The sequence below is a fragment of the Culex quinquefasciatus genome, chromosome 2, assembly GCF_015732765.1.
Source record: "Culex quinquefasciatus strain JHB chromosome 2, VPISU_Cqui_1.0_pri_paternal, whole genome shotgun sequence".
NCBI lineage: Eukaryota > Metazoa > Arthropoda > Insecta > Diptera > Culicidae > Culex > Culex quinquefasciatus.
Window position 1 is genome coordinate 22743403 of NC_051862.1, and position 22286 is coordinate 22765688.

The window sequence follows — 22286 nt, forward strand, 5'->3', positions numbered from 1 at the left end:
ACCTGAAACCAACCGAACTGGATGTCATTGTTGGTGGTGCACGATTTTTGTGTGTATTTTTTTTTTGTTTTTTTTTTTGCAAATATGCATTTATCGGTGCACTTTTTTCATGCATTTCCGTCATATACACGCCTGAATCTATACAGTACCTCCCTTCTGGAGAACGTTTCCGGTGGTATTTTTCCCACCTCTCTCCTTTTCCCCCTCCAAACCATGATTTTCCCGGGTGGATCGTGTATCGAACCGATTTGAAACCAGGCAGACACCACACCACACAAATATGTCGATTTTAATTTCCTGCCAAACCGTCGTCCGCCACTCGGATTAGCCAAAGAGTGGCTGAAGGACGACAGGTTTTATTCCGCCCTACCCCCCCCCCCCCCCCTACACATTTGTGGGGCTTTTCAAAAGGGGGAAATTCAGCAGACGAGTATTGAACACATCTCAAGGATTTCACCTAGATATCGCTAACAACGAACGTCCGCCCGTCCGTCGGTGCTTGATGGGCGACGGAAGGACGAAGGATGATGACTCAGTCAACCAACGACGCTTCGTTCTCGCTGACTTGGGCCGGCTTCAGCAGTAATCCTGTATAGTCTCGATTGGATTGATCTGGGAAATGGGACAAATGCAATGCGAGAAAGTTGTGGACAATTGAGTTTGCGTTGGAGTTGATGAAATGGTTGGAAATGCAATCAAGATGCACTTAGTAGAAATTCAAATTACAATTTAAAACTGAATGTAAAATTAATTAAAACAATTATTTTCGGCTATAAATGTTGCTTAAGATGATTCCATACCATTTATACTCGAATTTTAGAAATGTTTTTATTGGATGAAAATTCAGCAAAAAAATTTTCAGCACTCGTCGCATTTATCCAACTCAACAAGCTCGGTTTACAATGATTAATCTGATGTTTAATAGTTTTAATCAACACCAGTTTGGTGTTTTAAGATGAATGCTTCCCAATCGATCATGAACTTGGTGGCCAACACGGATTGTGGTGAACCCGGACGAAGGGGGTTGGAAAACAATCGATTTTCGAAGAAACTTTTTCTACCTCCCAATCGCGGGTTTGCTGCCTAAATGGTAGTGGATGCGGGAGAGGTGTCGAAATATTTTATAGCCCACTCCAATTTGTGTTCGCCCGGGGAGGAGGCGGCTGAGTGTGTCGATTGAAAGCGAACCAGCCAAACCGCGCCCCTACAACAGCAAGCACACCCCCGCGGAAAATTGCCAACACTCTGAAAGCGAGCGAGCAGCAGGATAATCAAAAATACACAATGCCAAATTAATTCCGCTCAGGTGTACAGTTGAAGGTGTTAATCAATGGGAAAATTTGGGTGGAGGGGAGTATGCAAATGCAGCTCGTGATATTAAAGATTCGTAAAAGTTTATTGGAAAGCAATGCATTTATATTACCGTTTATTTCCGTATAGTTTACTGTTTTATCAGACAATTTTTCTCTCCCACTACAGTGAGAGGTGGAGAAACGAGATAAGAGATTTAGTTGTAAATCTCACTGATAGCACAAATTTGACTTGTTTGCAAACAATTTTTCGTTGTTAATTTGATTGAAAAACATGCCATTTAGAATGAATTAATAGTAGTTTATGCAACAAGTTGCAAAAAGAGGATTTTTTTAGCACGAGTCGTACATTTATCCAACGAGGTCCACCGAGTTGGATAAATACGAAGAGTGCTGAAAAAATCAAGTTTTGCAACGAGTTCCATACAACATTTTTTGCAATTCCAAAAAACACACACTGAGTGAAATTTTATGTAAAATTTTCATGTATTTTGTCAATAAAACGTTTAAATCAAAAAAATGTTGAAATGTGTTACTTTTCGAAACAAGTGCTGAAAAGTTCAACTTTTCAGCATCCATTTGAGTGCTGAAAAGTAGAACTTTTCAGCATTCATTTTGAAAAGTGTTGCTATTCGATTCTGTTATTTTTGGTACAGAAAAATAGGCTATTTCGTCGTTCAAGAATGACAGGAAAAGTAAATAGTTTAACGGCGGAATTGCAAAAAATAATTTTTAACATTTTGTCAGATTAGGAGTAAAACAGATATTCGCCTACTTGATACAGCCTTTGACGTATACAACTGGTAAAACCAAATCTAACTTTTTTCAATAATGTTTTATGTAGTTATTTTTCAAAATCAAATTTACAACTCGAATACTTCAAACTTACGTGAAATTTCCCGAGGAATCCGAATATATAAAAATTTTGCCCAAAAAAAAGCCGTCTTCTTGGGCTACAGGACAAAAGTTAACGTTGTAAAAAGTTTGTTATAGAAAAAGCGTAAATCTATGAGAAAAACTGCGATTGGCCAAAAAGTTTATTCCATAGGCTTATAGTCCATGTAATTACCTATCTTTTGACCTAAAGGAGTATGGGTGTTGGAGGCTGTTGCAAAAAGATATTAAGGTTCTAAAAAAATCCATTTTTAACAGTAATTTACAAAAGCTATGAGAAAAAGTTTAACCAATCCTGGATGTCTATGCACATTTTGAAGTGCTTCAAAATACCTTTCAAATGCATCTAAGAGAGCTGGAATTGGTGAAGTTTTACGGAAATGCGAGCAATTTTAAGATTTTTCATGTTTTTTGGACCTCAAACTTCAATGCCCGTTTTACCCCATTTCCTTTTGTCGTAGAGGGCTCATATTTGGCATGAGTTCATCTCATGTATAGACAAACAAACGCTGAAAGTTTCATACAAATCGGAGCACCTCAATACGACCTGTTTCACATTGGTGAAAAACTCGCTCTCAAACGCACTGATCATCAGTTCTATTCCAACGAATTATTTCAAGAAAATTTATCTCGATTGGTCAAAATCAGTTTAACAATCCCACTAAAAACCATTTAAAATGTATCTCTTTGGTGAGCGTCAATTGAATTTCTCATGGCGAAGATTTCTTCCATCTTTACCGTTAGTACAGGCAACTAAAATTGCACAAAGATTTTCAACATTTAAACGAAGTGTCGCTTGGGTTTCAGTTTTTGCTTTTTGGGTGTTTTTGAAACCGCCTTGATTCAGGGGTATTGAAAAACACCCAAAAAGCAAAAACTGGAAATTTGATTTATTGGACCTTTTCGAAAAAAAAACTCCAGAACTGTTGAATTTTCTGCATAAAATTTCATGATTTTTATTTTCCATTTTTTTCGGTTTTCAATTTTAAAACAGAGTAGGCGTCATTTGGAGGTCAAAACATGGCCACGCCAAACAGGAAATATCAAAATCAAAAGTGCTCCGATTCGGATAAAATTTGGCATGGAAATTCCTTGGCCGAAATAATAAGATCCGTTTTTTTTGTATGACGATTAGGGTGATCCTATCTGAAATCGGGGGGTCCAAAAAATTAAGTTTTTCATCGATTTTTGCCAAAACTACATCTTTCAACTTGATTTTTTTTTTGGGGTGCCTAAAGTCCGTATTTCAACTACGAAACTTTCGGTACCCAAAAAAGTATAGGTCATCGCTAAAATTTTCAAGTTATCGCAGTTTTAGTGAAAAAAACATGATTTTTACCCGTTTTTTGTCATATTCCCGTTTTCACGCACGGCGCGTCAAAAACACAGTTTTTATGTTCAAAAGTCATATCTCCGAATCGTGTTTATGGATACTCGCAATTTTTGGATATGTTATGTAAAACATTACAAGGCATTAGGGAAACATACTTTCAGATATGAGTTTTTTGGTCCCGAGACCTTCAAATCAGCAAAATTAATTTTTCATAGGACCTTATCAAATATTCAGCTATTTTTTTCGGACCAACAATATTTTTCCTGGAAAGCTTTCTTTTAAATTGTATTTCGCTATTAAATTGGTTCAGCTTTTCCGGAGATTACGTTTGTTTTTAATGTCGTTTTTACGAAAATCGATGAAAAGGTTTTTTTTAACCACCCTGTTTCGGATAGAAGCGCCCTAATCGTCAAACAAAAAAAATACTGGTCTTATTATTGATCCTTGCACTGTAACTTGGATTTGGCCCGCACTTTTCTCTCGCACTTTTGACAACAAAATTTCCAAAAACTAGGCAACCAGCAGTTGTTTATTTACATTTTCAGTCGCAGTTTCCACCAAACTGGACATTCGCACTTGACAGGTGAGCAACATCGGCTCGCTTTGATCATTTTTTGAGAAAATTAAAATTTCCCAAGCCAGTTTGACGAGTCGCAATAGTGCGATCGATAGTAATAATTTAGTGCGAAGTCCAAGTTAGTGAGAATTGCGCAATATTTTGGCCAAGAAACTTCCATGCCAAATTTGATCCCAATCTGAGCACTTTTGATTTGGATACTTCCTGTTTGACGTGGAATTGCCTGTATACACCAAAACTCACCAAAAAAAATAAAAATCATATCAAAGTGCATACAAAAATCTGTATCTTGAAAACGAATTTTCTGAACGATGTGGTGTCTTCAGCAAAATTGTAGGTACTGCTTATGAATACCCTGACAAAAAATTACCGTGTTTTGATGCGACTTTTCACACCCAAAAAATGGAATGCGCTGAATAAATATTTTTTGAAAAATTTCCTTTTTATACATCAAAAGTTTTTTAATAGGTCCTATAAACATATGAAACACAATAGCTTATTGGACCTTTAAAAAAAACTCCAAAAATGTTTCAGAAATCAAAAATGCCATTTTATGAGCTTTGGCACAAGTTGGTAAAAAATCAAATAAAATCAAATTTGCAATTGAAAAGTACTTTCAATAAATTTCGACATCACTATCTGAGCAATATTTTGATAGATTTCAAATTTCTGTGAATTTCGAACAACTTTTTGATTATAATGAACGATTTAAATTATAAATCGAAAAATTGAGTAAATATTTATTAATATGAAAACAAACTTTTGAATAAATTCCATGTCCTCTCTCCCCTTCCCCATTTATATTTTCATTTTTTCTGATTTGACCCTGATTAAATACACAAAATAGCAGTTTTGTTGATAAAGTGAAGATTGGAAACTTGTTATGTTTCGAAAAAACGTGAAAGTTTCGTAAAATTTTATAATCTCTCGAATGTCAACCCTAATGTTTGCAAAGGCACAAAACATTTACTATCGAACATTTTCTGCAAGCCGCAAGACATAAGAACATTAAAGTACATATAATTTCAGTATTGGGAAAAACATGCAGTTCAGTAAACTAAATCTGATTTGAGGGTAAATTTATTCAAAAAAAAATCTTCCTTTCCTTTATTTAAATAAATGAAAAGAGTGAAAAGTTAGTGCGTACGTGATACTCTAATGAACCCTCTTACTTTTTTATTTAATTTGACTATTTGATTAAAGTTGCACTATTCATTGTGATTGAAATTAGGCTGGTACAAATTAACACTTGTAGCACCAACGGGGTAAAAACTTATGCGGCTGTATCTCGGCGAAAACTCAGCCGATTTGGATTATTCTTGTTGCATTCGATCCGGAAGGATGTCAAGAATCACATACAACAAGGCAGATCCAAAACAGATGCGTCTACCCTAAGTTACAATGAAAAAGGCATTTCCAACTTTTTTTTTCAAGTGTTCAAAGAGCCGATGAAGTTGCATTTCCAACTTGATACACTCTTAAAAACCCTGCAATGTTACAACACAATATTTAAACAATATTTGCGTTGTTGCAGATTCAAAAAGTACATCAAATTTCCCATTAAATGACATGGCAAGCATAACAATGTTAATGGGCCAATGCCGAAGTGTAAACAAAGAGTCTATCCTACTCACGTCAATTGACGTTTACATTAGGCCCATTTACATTATTTTGCTTGATATATTGATATTTAATGGGATACTTGATGTACTTTTTGAATCTGCAATAACTCAGAGAAGTCATTCTTTCATTTAGAACAAAAAAATCATTTTAGAATAACTTTTTTTAAAATTTTGCAGTTTTTTTTGTGTTTCAACGTTTTACAAAGCTGTAAATTAAACAAAAACCCAAATTTGGATACATTTTGACCAGATTTTTAGAATTTCAACCCCTAAAACCCAATCTTGTGCTTTGCAAGTATTTTTTTTTCTAAAAGTTCAGCGAATTTTGCATTAGTAGACCAGTTCAACATTTTTGTGGCTCGTGCTTTGCTTGAATGAAAGGATTTTTTTATTTAAAAAATCAGCAATTCCATTTGAACAGAGCTTAAACCGAAAAAAAAGTTCTCCGATCGGGCTCAAATTTTTTCTGGGGGTTTCTTGGCCAAAATAATTAGACCCGTATTTTTTTGTTTGGCCATTAGAGTGACCTACATCGTGCCAGGGTGGTTCGAAAAATGGCAATTTTCATCATTTTTCGCAAAAACCTCTTTTTTCAAAAAATCATATTTCCGCGCCATTTCATCCGATTTTAGCTGTCTTAGACGCAAAAGAAAGATGATGAGTTTGGCTGTTTAGGAAAAATAGTAAGAAGTTTCAAAAATCTAGCCTAACATTTGAAAAAGTCGCATGTAAACTTAGAATGGCGTTTTGACCGTGTCTGGACCAAAGAGCCTATGTCTGAAAATATTTTTATCGGATTCCTCGGAAAATTTCACATAGCATATCAAAAAATTGGCGATGTCGAACCGTTCGATTCGGAGATATGATTTTTTGAAAAAAAAACTGAGTTTTTCGACGCGCCACGCGCAAAAACGGGAAAATGACGAAATCGGCAAAAAATCAACTTTTTCCACTAAAACTGCGATAACTTTAAAATTTCAGCGATGACCTATAGATGTTATGGTACCAAAAGTTGCGTCTTTCAATTACAAAAAATTTGATACCCAAAAAGAGGTTTTTGCGAAAAATGATGAAAATTGCCATTTTTCGAACCACCCTGGCACGATGTAGGTCACCCTAATGGCCAAGCAAAAAAATACGGGTCTAATTATTTAGGCCAAGGATTCTCCAGAAAAAATTTGAGCCCGATCGGAGAACTTTTTTTTCGGTTTAGGCTCTATTGAAATGGAATTGCTGAAATAGTATTTTCATGATGCTGCCCAAAAAAACTAAAGGGGTCATACCGCCCAAATACCGCCCTGTGAGTATTGCTGTATAAGTTTTGAGAGTATTATACACTGATTTTTCATCATAACACTGTAGGAAAGGATCCCATAAAGAGCAGCATACCCTTGTTGCGGATTATTAAAAAAAATAATTTCTTGCAAAAATTTCGATCTTTTCCAGACATAATTCTAGCCAAATTCTAGCAATCAACCATGCGTCTCCACGATTTGCGTCACCCCTAGTGACGAAAATATCCCGCATCCAGCACAGTCACATAACAACTTCCTTCTTCCACCATCATCGATAACGGCTGTGACGACGACGGGTGACGACGGGTTCTGTCTTCCGTCATGGCGACGACGATGGCGAATCGAAAACTACACGCGCCATGCATTATTAATTTAGAGCCTCGAGTGCATTCCAAGGAACTGTGTGGTGTGCGGAAATAGACTAACAGGGAAGAAATAGAGGAGCGAGTTTGCTGATTGACGGTTTTCAACCATGAACCCCGACAGTACTTGCTGCTAGTGTAGTAGGTTCTACCGGAAGGAGCTGATGCTAAAGGAAGGACACGTGTGGAAACTTGGAGACAAAGACGACGACTGCCGTTGATCATAAGAGAGTGAGGTGCAGAGTTAACGTCATCGCAAGATATTTTCGGTTGCATTTAGAATACGGTGAATTATTCCATAGAGGAAGATATGTCGAAGAGGTGTATCATTCCGGAAGATCTGATCTTACGAGTGCACTCAACTTTTCCAAAGTTTCTTAATGCATTTGATGGGTGCATTTGAATGTTAGATCGAAAGGTACTGTTATCGCCAAATTCCATACTGGTGCCGCAAACTTCACGAAGCATATTTGCTGAAGTTTTGTTGAAGTGTTTGTCTTGTTGTTTCTTTAACCGTGTTGCGTTGGTCTCTGTACACTGCTCATTTACGTGTTGTAATACAATAAATCTTGTTATCTGCGGTGTTTGTGGAAACTAAATGTTTACTGAAACCAAAGACTTGTTCAACAAAGAAAAATTCTTGAAAAACAAATAAAACTTATTCAGTCAAGCCAACTTAACACCTTCCTTGGAGAATGTTAGTATTTCCTTTGTAATCATGTAAAACATGATCATCTTCTAAATGCCAAAAAATGAGTCTCAATCCAAAAAAAAACAATATGTTGAATTTTTTACAGATCTGCTAATGAAAAAAAAAATCAGAATTTAAAAAGTGTTCAAATCTGGAAGTCAAAAACAAAAAAATTAAAAATGTTTAAAAAAAGGGGCAGGTGGTTATGCCCCAATATGACAAAAAAAAACACGCTAAGCTGTTAAAATGAATTATGTTCTGATTACATCCCATTCCAAAATTCAAAAAATGCCGAGAATTCCTTCAAAAAAATTAAAAAAGTCGAAAAAATCGTAAATAATCGAAAATTCAAAAGTCCAAAAATTCAAATCTAAACATTGGAAAATATAAAAGTACAAAAATTCAAAAAATAAAAAACATCAAAAATTTTAAGAGCATACATCTTAAATCAGAAAATTTAAAATTTTAAAAGATTTCAACATTTTAGAAGGTTTGAAGATTTGAAGATTTAAAGATTTGAAGATTTAAAGATTTGAAGATTTGCATATTAAAAGATTTGAAGATTTGAAGATGTGCATATTAAAAGACTTGAAGATTTGAAGATTTGAAGATTTGAAGATTTGAAGATTTGAAGATTTAAAGATTTGAAGATTTGAAGATTTGAAGATTTGAAGATTTGAAGATTTGAAGATTTGAAGGTTTGAAGATTTGAAGATTTGAAGATTTGAAGATTTGAAGATTTGAAGATTTGAAGATTTGAAGATTTGAAGATTTGAAGATTTGAAGATTTGAAGATTTGAAGATTTGAAGATTTAAAGATTTGAAGATTTGAAGATTTCAAGATTTCAAGATTTCAAGATTTGAAAATTTGAAGACTTGAAGATTTGAAATTTTTTGAATTTGCTTGAAATTGTTTGAAATTGATAAAAAAACTGAAATTGTTTGAAATTGTTCGAAATTGTTTGAAATTGTTTGAAATTGTTTGAAATTGTTTGAAATTGTTTGAAATTGTTTGAAATTGCTTGAAATTGTTTGAAATTGCTTGAAATTGTTTGAAATTGTTTGAAATTGTTTGAAATTGTTTGGAATTGTTTGAAATTGTTTGAAATTGTTTGAAATTGTTTGAAATTGTTTGAAATTGTTTGAAATTGTTTGAAATTGTTTGAAATTGTTTGAAATTGTTTGAAATTGTTTGAAGTTGTTTGAAATTGTTTGAAATTGTTTGAAATTGTTTGAAATTGTTTGAAATTGTTTGAAAATTGCTTGAAATTGCTTGAAATTGCTTGAAATTGTTTGAAATTGTTTGAAATTGTTTGAAATTGTTTGAAATTGTTTGAAATTGTTTGAAATTGTTTGAAATTGTTTGAAATTGTTTGAAATTACTTGAAATTGTTTGAAATTGTTTGAAATTGTTCGAAATTAGTTCAAATTGTTTGAAATTGATTGAAATTGTTTGAAATTGTTTCAAATGGTTTGAAATTGTTTGAAATTGTTTGAAATTACTTGAAATTGTTTGAAATTGTTTGAAATTGTTTGAAATTGTTTGAAATTGTTCGAAATTAGTTCAAATTGTTTGAAATTGATTGAAATTGTTTGAAACTGTTTGAAATTGTTTGAAATTGTTTGAAATTGGTGAAATTGTTTGAAATTGTTTGAAAATGTTTGAAATTGTTTGAAATTAATTGAAATTGTTTGAAATTGTTTGAAATTGTTTGAAATTGTTTGAAATTGTTTGAAATTGTTAGAAATTGTTAGAAATTGTTTGAAATTGTTTGAAATTGTTTGAAATTGTTTGAAATTGTTTGAAATTGTTTGAAATTGTTTGAAATTGTTTGAAATTGTTTGAAATTGTTTGAAATTGCTTGATTTTTTTCGAAATTGTTTGAAATGGCTTGAAAATGTTTGAAATTGTTTAAAATTGTTTGAAATTGTATGAAATTGTTAGAAATTGTTTGAAATTGTTTGAAATTGATTGAAATTGATTGAAATTGATTGAAATTGATTGAAATTGATTGAAATTGATTGAAATTGATTGAAATTGATTGAAATTGATTGAAATTGATTGAAATTGATTGAAATTGATTGAAATTGATTGGAATTGATTGGAATTGATTGAAATTGATTGAAATTGATTGAAATTGTTTGAAGATTTGATTGTACCAAAAATACTAAACCCCCCATGAGTTACATTATTCTATTTAAAAATTAAGCATCTTTGGCCAACAAAATTCTTAGTAGAGTATTAACTTTTTTTTCTTTTTGTAATAGTAAGTGTTGTGATATTTGATGTTCGGATTATAAAAACATTCTCCAAAAATAAATTTGGCAGTGAGTTTGTATCTAATTATAGAACAAAATGCCGATTTAATTACCACTCGAAATGAAAAAAAAATCATAAATAAAAATCATTCGAGTGTTTATGTGTAAATTATCTAAGAGATCTCAGTGTTTGTGTAATATAAAAGTTGATATTACTTTTCACTTTTGTAAGTTGGTGACCTATTTTACTTTTCCCAACAAAAAACACTCTTAGCTCTCGAACGGGTGACAAAAATATAGAAACATGTGAATGACATTGGCTTGCTGACTCAAAAAAGGAATTCAATAAAAGAACAAAATCAGCAATGGATTTCAACAAAAAAACAAAACCAAAAATATGCTGAAATACTCGCGGGGTCAAAACAGGAACACTACCACGCACGCACACAGCATCGTGTAAATAGTGGATTCGTTCGGTTTTTTTTTTTTTCAAAAACAAACACAACTCAGGACAATTGGTGGCGGTGGGCGGTGGAAAACAAAGAAAATCATAACACTTGAAATGCGTTTTATTTATTTTTTAAGTTGTACTGTTTGATGCGAAAATGCGTAATCTTGTTTGAAGGCAAAACAGAACATAAAACGGTAAAACTTAGAAATTGATAAAAAAGTTGGAAAGAAATCTTACTTCTTTTTTCTTTTTCTTCCGACCAAAACCAGTCTGAAAATATGTGATTGTTGGCGTTAGTTTCATGTGGGTAATAGTTTTTTTTTTTTTTGTTGAGCATCAACTTGCTATGATTAAGGCTAAGTAAGGTTACACGAGCGGTTGTATTATAATGAGTATTAATTAGCTAAGTCAACGGTTTTGCGTGGGTTTTGATGGTCTCACTAGGATGGTCGAAAAACAAACGCACAAACGGACACACGGAAAAAAAGTGGTGTTGGTCATGTTCTAATCTATTTACTAGTCGATTGTTCGTTTGTTTTAAGTTCTTTGATTAGATTGCACTTGGCACGCCTAGATTTTGCTGCTGGATTTGGGCTTTCGCTTAGCGGATTTTAAATTTTGGAATTTTGGCACACTCGGGTCAAATTTGTTTCGGGAATTGTAGCACTAATGCGATTCAATCAAATATGCAGCTAAGAGAGAGAGAGAGGCGCATCTAGGCTTGGGATTTCAATCAATTTTATGCTGTTTTTTTTTTGACAAACAATGTGATTTTGATGATGATTCACTAGGGCGATTCAGCGTCTAAGACCAAAAACTATATCAGGTTGCAGTTTACTGTTGATTGGAAAGAGAATGATGAATTTGATACTCATTCGAAAGAGAAGAAAACTGGGTGTGTGTGATTGTGTTTGTGAAAATTGGTGTGTTAAAATCGATTCAACTCGAGAGTGTAGGCTGGTGTTTTTTTGTTGGCAGTTTTTATTGTTGTTGCTGTTGTAATACTCAAAAAATGTGTATTTAGCACAAAACTAAGATGGCGAGCTTGAGAGGACTAGTATAAAGAGAGAGGTTGATTTGATTCAGTGTGTTGTTGAGAGTGTTGTTGGCGGCTGCTGCGCTAGCGAATTGTTTGATATTGTTGGTCCGATTGGTTTGGGTGGAGGAATTCTGGCAGAATTTGTATGACTAAATGTATGAGCAACACATTCGGTCTGATGAGCGAGAGAGCTGATCGAATGACGGTGGAGAACTAGCGACCTGGGAGGACAACCGAAAAACGATAAACTGAAAAAAAAACACGAAACAAAAACTAACGAAAACGAAAACGATACTTCCCTTCCAGTTGGGAAATGCCGAAAAACGAAAAATAATCTCATAACGCACTCATTTATGGCTTTCAACATAAAAGAGAAACAATAACTTAAATTAACAACGACACGTGCATAAACCAATTAGATTTGCGTTTTGTTTTTGTTTCAGTGTTGTGCACCGGGGCTTTTGAGACATCACAGGTTTGGTTCGGGAATTTCAAATAGGAAACATAAAAACAAACAAAAACAGAGGTTCGACACAACGAGTTGAAACAGGAAACAACGACTGAAGGAATAAGGCAGCGTTACACTTTTTTGTTTGTTGGTTAGAACGAAATTTAGATTTGTTTTGAAAGAGAAAACCAATTCAGAACACGAAAATATTTACAACAACACGGAAAAAAACGAGGAGCGACGTTCGGTAACATACACAATCACAAATAAAAAAATGAAAACGTTCAATCGGAAAGTATCAGAATGGGTATAATTGTAATTTAAGATAAACTGGGAAGATTGAGGGAAATGTGGCACGTGAAACGGAATGAAATGAACGATCTGAATAATGATTTCTTCTAGCATTTAGCTTTTTTACAGTTTTAACTTGACTTTTGAGAAGAGCATTCCAAAAATTAAAAAAAATAAAATCAAACCTGATCATTTGTGCTAATAACAATATTTACTTTACATTATTTACACATTTAGTTTGATACATTTTATTTTATTCCATATTCATATCTTTTTTCAGTTTTAATTTTTGATTTATATTTTTTATTTGAAATTATAACAAATAACTCTATTTTAAAAGCACACCAGAATTTTGATGTTTGAAAATATTCCATAATGTTTTTTAAAAATGGTTGTATTCTACACAGTAATAACAATTATGGTTATATTGCATCTGGGAAAGGGTATATTTTTATGTCAGAAAAATTGTTTAAATTTTCCTCTACGAATGTGTAAATTTACCTCTTTTCAGTGTTTTCCACTTTTCCAGTCTACAGAGGGGTAATAAATACATCATAAAAGTGGTAATATTAAACCTTAAAATTTAACACCTTCCAAATTTAAAGATTTTTTTTACTGTTTAAAATAAATCAATTACATTAAATAAAAATTTCGATTTTGATAAAACCCAATTTTTCCTGTCACTGTTTAGTGACGAAACCCGAGCAGACGAAAATAACATCTAAACAACATTATGCATGATTGTTGTTATTGAGATATTCTGATTTGTTGTTAATTTGTTATTTTCTTACTATTCTCAGTACATTTGAAAGGTCAATCTGATATTTTAACAACTAATTCGACCATGTCAATAACACAATTTGGAATGGATGTTATAAACTGTGTTATAACCGCCTAATCGGGAATGGTCTACTAATTGTAACCTAAAATAATTGTGCTGAAAAGTTTATTATAGCACCCATTTGGGTGCTGAAGAGGTCAACTTATCAGCACGTGTTTCGAAAAGTAATAGAAAAGTTTTGATTGAGCCGACAAAACACACGGATGTCAACCTGAAGCGGCGAAACAAAAGTTCACTGAAAAAGTCTATTCAAAGAAGTTTTTTTCGGATTTGCAAAAAAAAACATGTTGCAAAATTCTCTTGTATACATAAGAAATATTGCATAACCTCTTCCCTAGAAGTAGAAAGGTTTTATTTCTTTTTCGTTTCAGATAATTCAATTAAGGCAAAATTCAATAAATAAGTTAATTGTTTTGGGATTTTATGCATTTGATTAACTTTTAGTAAATAAAATAATTAATCAATCAAATAAATATCATGGTTGAACGATTTTCATAACATTGCAGCTGCTTTTGGATTTTTGTAATTCTTTTCAACTTTCAGTTTAAAAAAAAATCAAACATTATTCATATGCTCATGAAAGGCTTGAAATTTCAAAGTTCTTCAGTCCAACGATTTTGTTAAAGCAAAACAGGTTTTAGCGATTTTCGGAATGAATTGATTAATTGGTTGTATTGTAGAGGGTAAATTTTGTAAAAGTGTTATTTTATAAGCATTAATATTTCATTGTTTGAAATTTCCTATATTTGATGTAATTTACCACAATTCATGAGAAAAAAGGCAATCACACAATAAAAAATATGCAGAGTTACGAAATTTTATGACCCTAACTCTTGCCATATTATCCGATGAAAAATATCATGCATTTCTCTAATATTTTTTCTGTTCTTAAAGTGTTCTGGAAGGCCATTGCGAATTTTACCTTCAGTTAAGGTCAAGGAAAGGGAAAACATAATTAATTTTTTTTTTTTCAAATTTGAAGCTAAAGATTTCAAAATGTTATACAAAATGCTAAATTACGTCATTACAATTATGCAACTATCACAAAATAGCAAAATATCTTAAAAATCATCTCTATGTTTTCCTATAGTAATTTTCATGTATTTTTCTCAAATGTTACAGATTTTCCAATGCTGATCATTATCATTATTCTTTTATTTATTTTTTCAAAGAATGTCATAACAAATTTCGTTATGCACACTTTTCTATAAGTAAATTTAAGTAATTGATGAGAGTATATACCTTGTTAAAAAAAATCAACATTCCTATGCTTTCCTAAAACTTTACTCACTGTTCCAATGATACTTTCAATATTAAAAAAATATCGTTTTGGAAATCTACACGGAGAAAAAAGAGTTCCCACAATCGTAAAGTTCATGAAATTTGAAACCACAAACACGTTTTTCAAAAACGTACCATGGAAAGTGAATACTTTGTTCGTGGTTCTCATTTTACTAGACGCTTGTCCACGATTTTGGGAACTCTTTTTACTCCGTGTAGAACTTTTATAATAATTACATTCAATCTCTTCAATGGACTTGAAAATCAACTATAAAATAATCAACATGTTATAAAAGATAAAATAGCTCCATTTTTCTAGAAGCGTTAATCAAAAAAACAAAAAAGGTAATTTTGTTATAGAGATTGGGAATTGTATAATTTTGTTTGCACTCGATTGAATTTATTTGACTAGTGATTAAATGACTTAGAACATAAATAAAAATTATATTTTAATGTGGATGTTTGAATTTGGTTTAACCACTTATCCAAAGTGAATATTCGCTCAATAATTCAAGAAAGCTCTTCTCAAAAGAAAAATCGACGAAAACATTGTGATTAGAGTCTACAATTTTATCCGACACATGAAACAATGACCACAACAGAAAAAAATGCGAGGAGGCTGACAGTGTTTTTTTAGTACAGGATGAAGCAGATGAGAAAACAGATGAAAAGTTATGTTTTTTTTATTTTTCCAAAAAAAAGGAAGACACGCTGAAGAAGAAGAGACAGAATGTTGGTGAAAGGCGATACGTTTAGAGAGATATGGGAACGATACACAGGAGGGGTTTTTTCGCTGGTTTGTCATAGAATAAATTTGGGGGCACAATTTTGGAGATGATGATTTTTTTTTGCTTCTACGTATTCTCAGAAGAGGGGGAGAGCAGACAAAGTGAAATGAATTTTGCAGGGATTATGCAATGAGATGGGGATATTTTTTGAGGGTGATAGTTTTTTTTTCGTTTATTTTTTCTTTTACTCAGCAAAGCTTTTGAAGCGAAAGGTTGCAGAAAAAGAAGGCCAGAAAGGAGCGAACTAAAGTGGGAGTTTTCCAGTAGAGGGCGGCGGCAAAAAGCTGATAGAAAGCGATAGACAGAAGTAGAGAAAGAGAGAGAGAGAAGGAAAGAGAAGAAGAAAGATAGCGAATGTTCAAGCAGGGCAGGAAGAGTTATTTTTCTAAGGACAAGCGAAAAGCGGCAGCACTCTTATTTCTATTGGTTAAGGTTCGGTCTTGTTTTGAACCTCAAGCTATCAATAAATATACACTAGAGAGAAATAGAGAGAGTAGGAGAGAAGGAAAATTACAAGGGGGGGGGGGAGGGGAGGGGCAGAACAAACACAAAACAAAAACACATCTCCTTAGGATCTGTCAAGATGGAGAGGGATGGGGGATGGATGAAAACAGGTAAGGGGAAAAACCTGGAGGGAAAAAAAATCTGTGGGACAAAAAAGAAAGGAAAAAACCCAGCTCAACTCACCTCCCCCTCGGCTCGCTTCTTTTCCAATTCGCGCTGTTTTGCCTGTTCATTTGCGATGCGTTCTTCAATAACAAGTAATGATTCACGGGTGAAAGGACGGAACAAACTACGTTCTTCCTCAGATATCGAATCGAGGTCTTCGGTCATTGTCTATATGGCCAACAATGAGAGCCTCAGATTTCCAAGGCCTGCGGAAGAGAGAAAGAGAGAAGAAAAAAATGTGAGGACAATTTATAAAAATTGATTTGTTTCAATAGGAGAGGAAAAGCAACATATCTTTATTTTATTTATTCAAAAAAGCAATGTTGCAATTGATCTGTTTTCAAACCAAACGTTTTAAACAAAGTAATAAGTGCAACTTCAAAAACAACCTAACAGTAACAGAAATAATCCTGTGTGTAGAAATAGAAAAAAAAAAACAAATATTACGAGTGTATTGAAACTCCCTTCAATTGATGTAAAATTAAACAGTTACACAAGTAATATTGATAAATAATTAAGCCCATTTTAGATATTGTTTGTTAAAATCAGGTTGTTAAAAACATATTTCAAAAACTTGATTTGAAAGGCCGTTGCAAATATTTTTCAAAGTTCAAATGTTAATACCATGGCTTGTAATTTGAATTTCATATTTTTGCCCACCAACCCCCATTGACTTTAAATATCAATTTTTGAAAAAAAAAGTCCAAATTTTATGCAAAAACAAATTTTACCTATTTTTTTCTGAAATTTAATTCGCAATCGAAAAGTACTCCACAGATTTTTTGATAAAGGACTCCGTTTTCAAGATATAGCCACCGAAAGTTTGATTTTAGCGAAATATTTCCAGTTTTTCGATTTGAAAAAAAAGTGACTATAAGTGTCCATTTCTGCAAAGATTTTTTTTAAAAGTTCACAAAATTTGTAACAAAATTGTCTAAGATACATTTATGATTGGACCTCCGATTGCTGAGATACAGCGGTTTAAAGAAAAAAAACAGGAAAATTTGTGTTTTCTAAGCGTTATCTAAACAACCCACCATTTTTTAATGTTGATATCTCAGCAACTAATGGTCCGATGTTCAATGTTAAAACATGAAACGTTCGTGAAATTTTTCGATCTTTTCAAAAACAATACTTTAAAATTTTTAACCAAGACTAACGTTTCAAAAGGGCTAAACATTCAATATTACGCCTTTTTGAAATGTTAGTGTAGAGAAATATTCAAAACTTCAATTTTCCTGTTTCTTTTTCTTGAAGCCGCTGTATCTCATCAACCAGAGGTCCAATCTTCAATGTTTCTTAGACAATTTTATAGCAAATTTTTGGAACCTCAAGTAAAACAAGAAATGGTCACTCATGCACCCAACCGGCGGTCGCATGATTTTGATGCATGGCAGCATGAAAGTATATCAGAATCTGCATGAAAACTGTCCTCATGCATTTTTTGCGATATAGGGGTATGACATTTTTGCCCGTTACCGACAATTATCGACATTACCGACGGTAGATTGATTGTATTGCAGAAAAAAAACCTTAACAGAACGAGGATTGAACCATCAACTTCTAGGTTGCTGATCCGACACGCTACCACCGCGCCATGGACGCTTGATGAATGGTGACGGACAGAGCGCGAACATAATGTTCTCTCTAGATTGTTGCTCGGGGACGCGCCAGCATTCTATGTGTTGGTGAGAACTGCAGATCGCTGACGTGTTTACACGCGGGCAAAAATGATCTATGGGCTTGCTGCAAAAAATGTAATAAAATATAACATTTTCTGCAGCAAATTCACTGCTGCAGATTTTGAGATATATTTTTCGTTTGGGTGGGTCACTATTTTTAAAAATCGAAAAACTGCAAATATTTTGCTAAAATCAAACATTCGGTGGCTATATCTTAAAAATGGAGCCCTTCATCAAAAAATCTGTAAAGTACTTTTCGATTGCAAATTCAATTTTACATAAAAAAAAATGAGTGGCTATATCTTAAAAATGGAGCCCTTCATCAAAAAATCTGTAAAGTACTTTTCGATTGCAAATTCAATTTTACATAAAAAAAATGAGGTCAAATTTGTTTTCCCGGTCAGACGGTAATAATTCTTCTTGAAACATCCATTTTTGCATAAGGGTTAAATAACAGTTTATGTTATCATAACAAAATTTGTTATTGGTCTGATATTAATTGAAAGCCAAAATAACTTTGGAATAAAAATTTTTATTGTGGAAGAATACCGCCAACTGTTATTGGGATGATCGGATTAGATGTTAAAATAACAAAAAATAATAACAATTATTCTTCGAAGAATAACTTAAAATGTTATTAGTCTGTTATTACAATAACAATCCAATAACAAAAAAATTATAACGACAAATAACAAATCTTGTTATTAATAACATAAAATGTTATTGGCCTAGTTTTTTTAAATATCAAAAAATGATATTTTCAAGTTATTTCCGTCTGCTCGGGTTGGCATGAAATTTATTTTTTTCCAAAAATCACCATTTTTTCTAAAAATCATAACTCGGCGGCAGATTTTTTTTACCATACTTCTCTATGGCTCAGAAGTTGCGGGATTTTGCAAGGGAATGGTGGAAAGAGAGAAATCACAAATCCGTATAAATAATATCAAGATTTTTCAGGTGTAAACCGAAAACGCGATCAAAAATTAAAGTAGAAGAAAAAGGCTTTTAACTGCTTATTTAAATGTCGGTGTACAGGACGCCGCACTGTTTAATCATTTTCTGACTTCCATTCAATTTTGCAGTCCAAACCCAGTCATTGAATTGGAAAAATAAAATCTTTTTCAAATTTTCTTTTGTTGATTTGTGTGCACCTACGTTGAAGACCAAGATTGTTTACTTTTTGCTCTTTGGTCTGACAGTCTTGGTCTGACAGATTTGGTCTGTCAGCTTTATCATGGATTTTGGTCTGGTCTAGGCGAGGGATAGGACACAGCACCTTCCTGGGATTTTGTCCCCTAAAGAGTATCTTGTAAATATGAAACTACGTGTTTTGGGAAATTGAGTTTTTGTGAAAAAAAGGTATTTAAAAAATTGGGAAACATAAAATACCTTCTTTGGTCAGAGATTTTCTGATCGATTTGGTGTCTTCAGCAAAGTTGTAGGTAATGAATTTGATTTTACAGAAAAAAATATGTAGACGGAAAAAAATTATTATCGATTTTTATTTAGTTGACGTTTAATCACTTAAGGTTGAATTCCTAAAATACATATTTTTGAATTTTAAAATTGATTATTATACGTTTTAGGAGACTTAAAATGGCATCTTTTGCACTAGAGTTCTTGGCAGTTTTTTGGTACCGGAGATATTAATTATTGAAACAGTATCTAGAATATTGCCAAACAAAATATTTGGAAAACATTTTTAAGTTCCAAAATTAAATTTTCAATCAAAAATGTTTTACACATTGTTTTTTTTTTTGAGTGACATTGTTGTTCGGACTCCTAAAGCATAAATTTTGTGAAAATGTTTTTTTTTTTCAGTGTCATTTTTCATTTTTCAGTTCCATTTTTCAACTCGCGATGTCTTGAAAACTATTGGTTCGATTTTCAATGCTAAAAAAATAAATTTTTGTTACATTTTCAGCTCTATTCTATTATATCCCGAGCTCCACATTTAAAAATGTCCAGTATTTATGATGTTAGCCTTTCGTTATTTTCGTTATTATATTTTATAGAAAAGAGCAGAAAATTTCACACAATTTAAAAAAAATACGAAGTTCCAAAAACAAATCCTAGCTTGAACAAACAAATTTTCATCACATGGTTCAAATATGGCAGCATTTTTGTATGAACATCCTCCAAATTTGTGTGCAGACTGGTTTGCACGAACGGATGACGAAAATTTCTCCTTTGAACTTACCGAACGTGTGTCCAATAACAAAAAAAAGGAATATCCATCGATTACCGAAATTACAGATATTTTTTTTTGTTTACATATGGGTCAATCCAGTTTGGTGCTTATCCCTCTATTTTTGGCACCGTTATCTTTTTTGACGATTTTCTAAAAAAAAACTTTTAATCATAACTTTGCAACTATTTGAGCAAAAGACTTTCTACAGGTTGCATTATATAGAAAACTGTCCAAGGAATTTGATAAAAATAAAATTTTAACCCTTAAATGCCCCCTAGTATTATATTTTGACGTTTTAAGTATTAAAATTCAGTTTTGACCAATACCTTATATTTGTATTTTTTCATTTAATCATCGTCGTGTTCCCCAGACAATTTTAAATAATAATCAATGTAAACCTCAACCTAAAATGAACTGTTGGCGAGATACAGCGATTTTACTGAAAAAAGTTTGATTTTGCAGAGCACTCGGAAGTACATGGTGTACCTTTCAACAAAAAGTGATTAATCCCGCATAGTTCAGTTTTTATGTCTGAGAAACTTATTTCGGATTTTAATTCATAGGGCAGAGCGCTGCACAAAATTAACCACTAATAAAGGGTTTTCCAGTGCAGTTTAAATTGTACACCACCTCATTCAATCACCATAATTTGGTCAACTTGAAGTCGATTGTAAAATGTGTCAGTCCAGTTTGGCAACCCCATTTCCAAAGCAAAAACCGCACGACTGTGGCCTAAATTTCGGCCTAACCAATTCCTTGCCACGAAACTCAACCAGCACACTAAAGACATGTCAACCTTCGTGTTCCAATTTACTTATTAGTTGCCGACGACCAAACAAAACCAACTCAACTTAGCGCTCAGCTCACTTTGCCTCTACACCTGCCAAGAGCGGTTGTAATTCAATATGCCGCTGGTAATTACCGGAAGAGGCTCTTGACACACTGCCCATTTTCCGGCCGTGCCGGTATCGATTTTACCTTTAATCGCCTGTTATTTTAGCTGGGCCATATTTTTAGTATACTTTTTTCATCGGCTCATATTCGACCCCAAATTGTAATGGAATTAGCGATGGATGATTTGATATCTCACAATTTTTCTCAAATTGTCCAAAATTAAGCACAAAATTTGGCCAAATTTTAAGTTCTACAACTCAAACGCTCATTACCTGCTAACAATGGTGTGTTTCGGGGGCACGGCAACGGCGGTCGCTTGGGCAAGCACCGCGGGCCGCCGGCAGTGGCGACGACGGTTGGCTCGGGCCCCAGGAACTGGTCTGGACGGTGGGTCGTCCCGTGACACAAACAAAGTTCACAGTCGGGGCGGCGGCTTCGGTAACGGCGCCGCGGGCAACAACACTGTCGCAGCAGCTTCTGCTAACGCTCACGATCACGATCCGTTCGGGGGCGAAATTTCTCATGACCGATCGCGTTTTTGTTGTGGTTTAAATCTTCGACTCTGCTGAATTCACATCCGAACGGGGCCTAACCTAATTTAACTCACATTCGCTAACGCAAAACTGTTTTATTTCTATCGCCGTTGCCAATCTTTTCCAAGATCTTTCACCAAACAAAAACTGACCGTTTCGTCAAATCTAACCTCAAAATCATTTTTCCGCAATCTTTCCACAAATTTAGCCAATGATCGAAAAAGGGGCGACGTAGTTCTACGTCAACACAAAATCACTGCGCAAGGAATTAAAAAGGACGAGATTCGGGCCCGTGACGGTGGTCAACGATGGTCTGCAAGTAAAGGGGGAAAAGAAAGAACAGAAAGAAACCGCTCAGCTTTCGGGGTTACATGTCACGTGTGTGAGTGTGTGTGTATGTTTTCAAGCGGTTTTGGCTGGACATGACACGTGGCACAATCTTTCAAGATGAACTGAGGATCGTTCGGATGATATGAGATTAGAGTTGATGGACTAGACTAGATCAAAAGCAAGTTATTTTTGTGGTTTTGTTACTAACATAGTAACGGCGTTTCTCGCAATTCCTTGATGTCGTGAAACTTTATTTTAACCTTAACGAACATACTGTGAAACATCGTTAAATGTAACAAATTTCATATCAATATTTTCATGAATATTGTTAACGATTCGAAGTTTCGAGGCTTCGAAAACGATAACGAAAAAAAAATAACATCATCGTTCTTTATCCTAAAATATTTTATGAACGGTAACGCTCGATAATTTTAGACAAATAACAAATGAAGCTACAGTCGACTTTCTGGCTGTCGATCTTCTCGATATCAATATTGCTCCAGCT

At 33.6% G+C, this 22286-nt stretch overlaps 1 protein-coding gene across 50 annotated transcripts in view; it reads right to left on the minus strand.

The window, feature by feature from the left end:
* The window catches only part of LOC6052303 (sodium channel protein para), a 228697-nt gene that overhangs the window by 132648 nt on the left and 73763 nt on the right, over nucleotides 1-22286 (minus strand). For 40 of the 50 annotated variants that reach the window (XM_038252940.1, XM_038252970.1, XM_038252966.1 and 37 more), the window contains exons 4-6: nucleotides 21191-21764; nucleotides 16170-16357; nucleotides 11032-11064 (exon numbers count right to left, since the gene is read on the minus strand). In XM_038252940.1, the coding sequence (XP_038108868.1) occupies nucleotides 11032-11064; nucleotides 16170-16316 (180 nt within the window). In that variant the 5' untranslated portion in view covers nucleotides 16317-16357; nucleotides 21191-21764. The remainder of the gene's footprint in view (nucleotides 1-11031; nucleotides 11065-16169; nucleotides 16358-21190; nucleotides 21765-22286) is intronic. The other 10 variants (XM_038252955.1, XM_038252972.1, XM_038252954.1 and 7 more) reach the window with 1 other exon arrangement.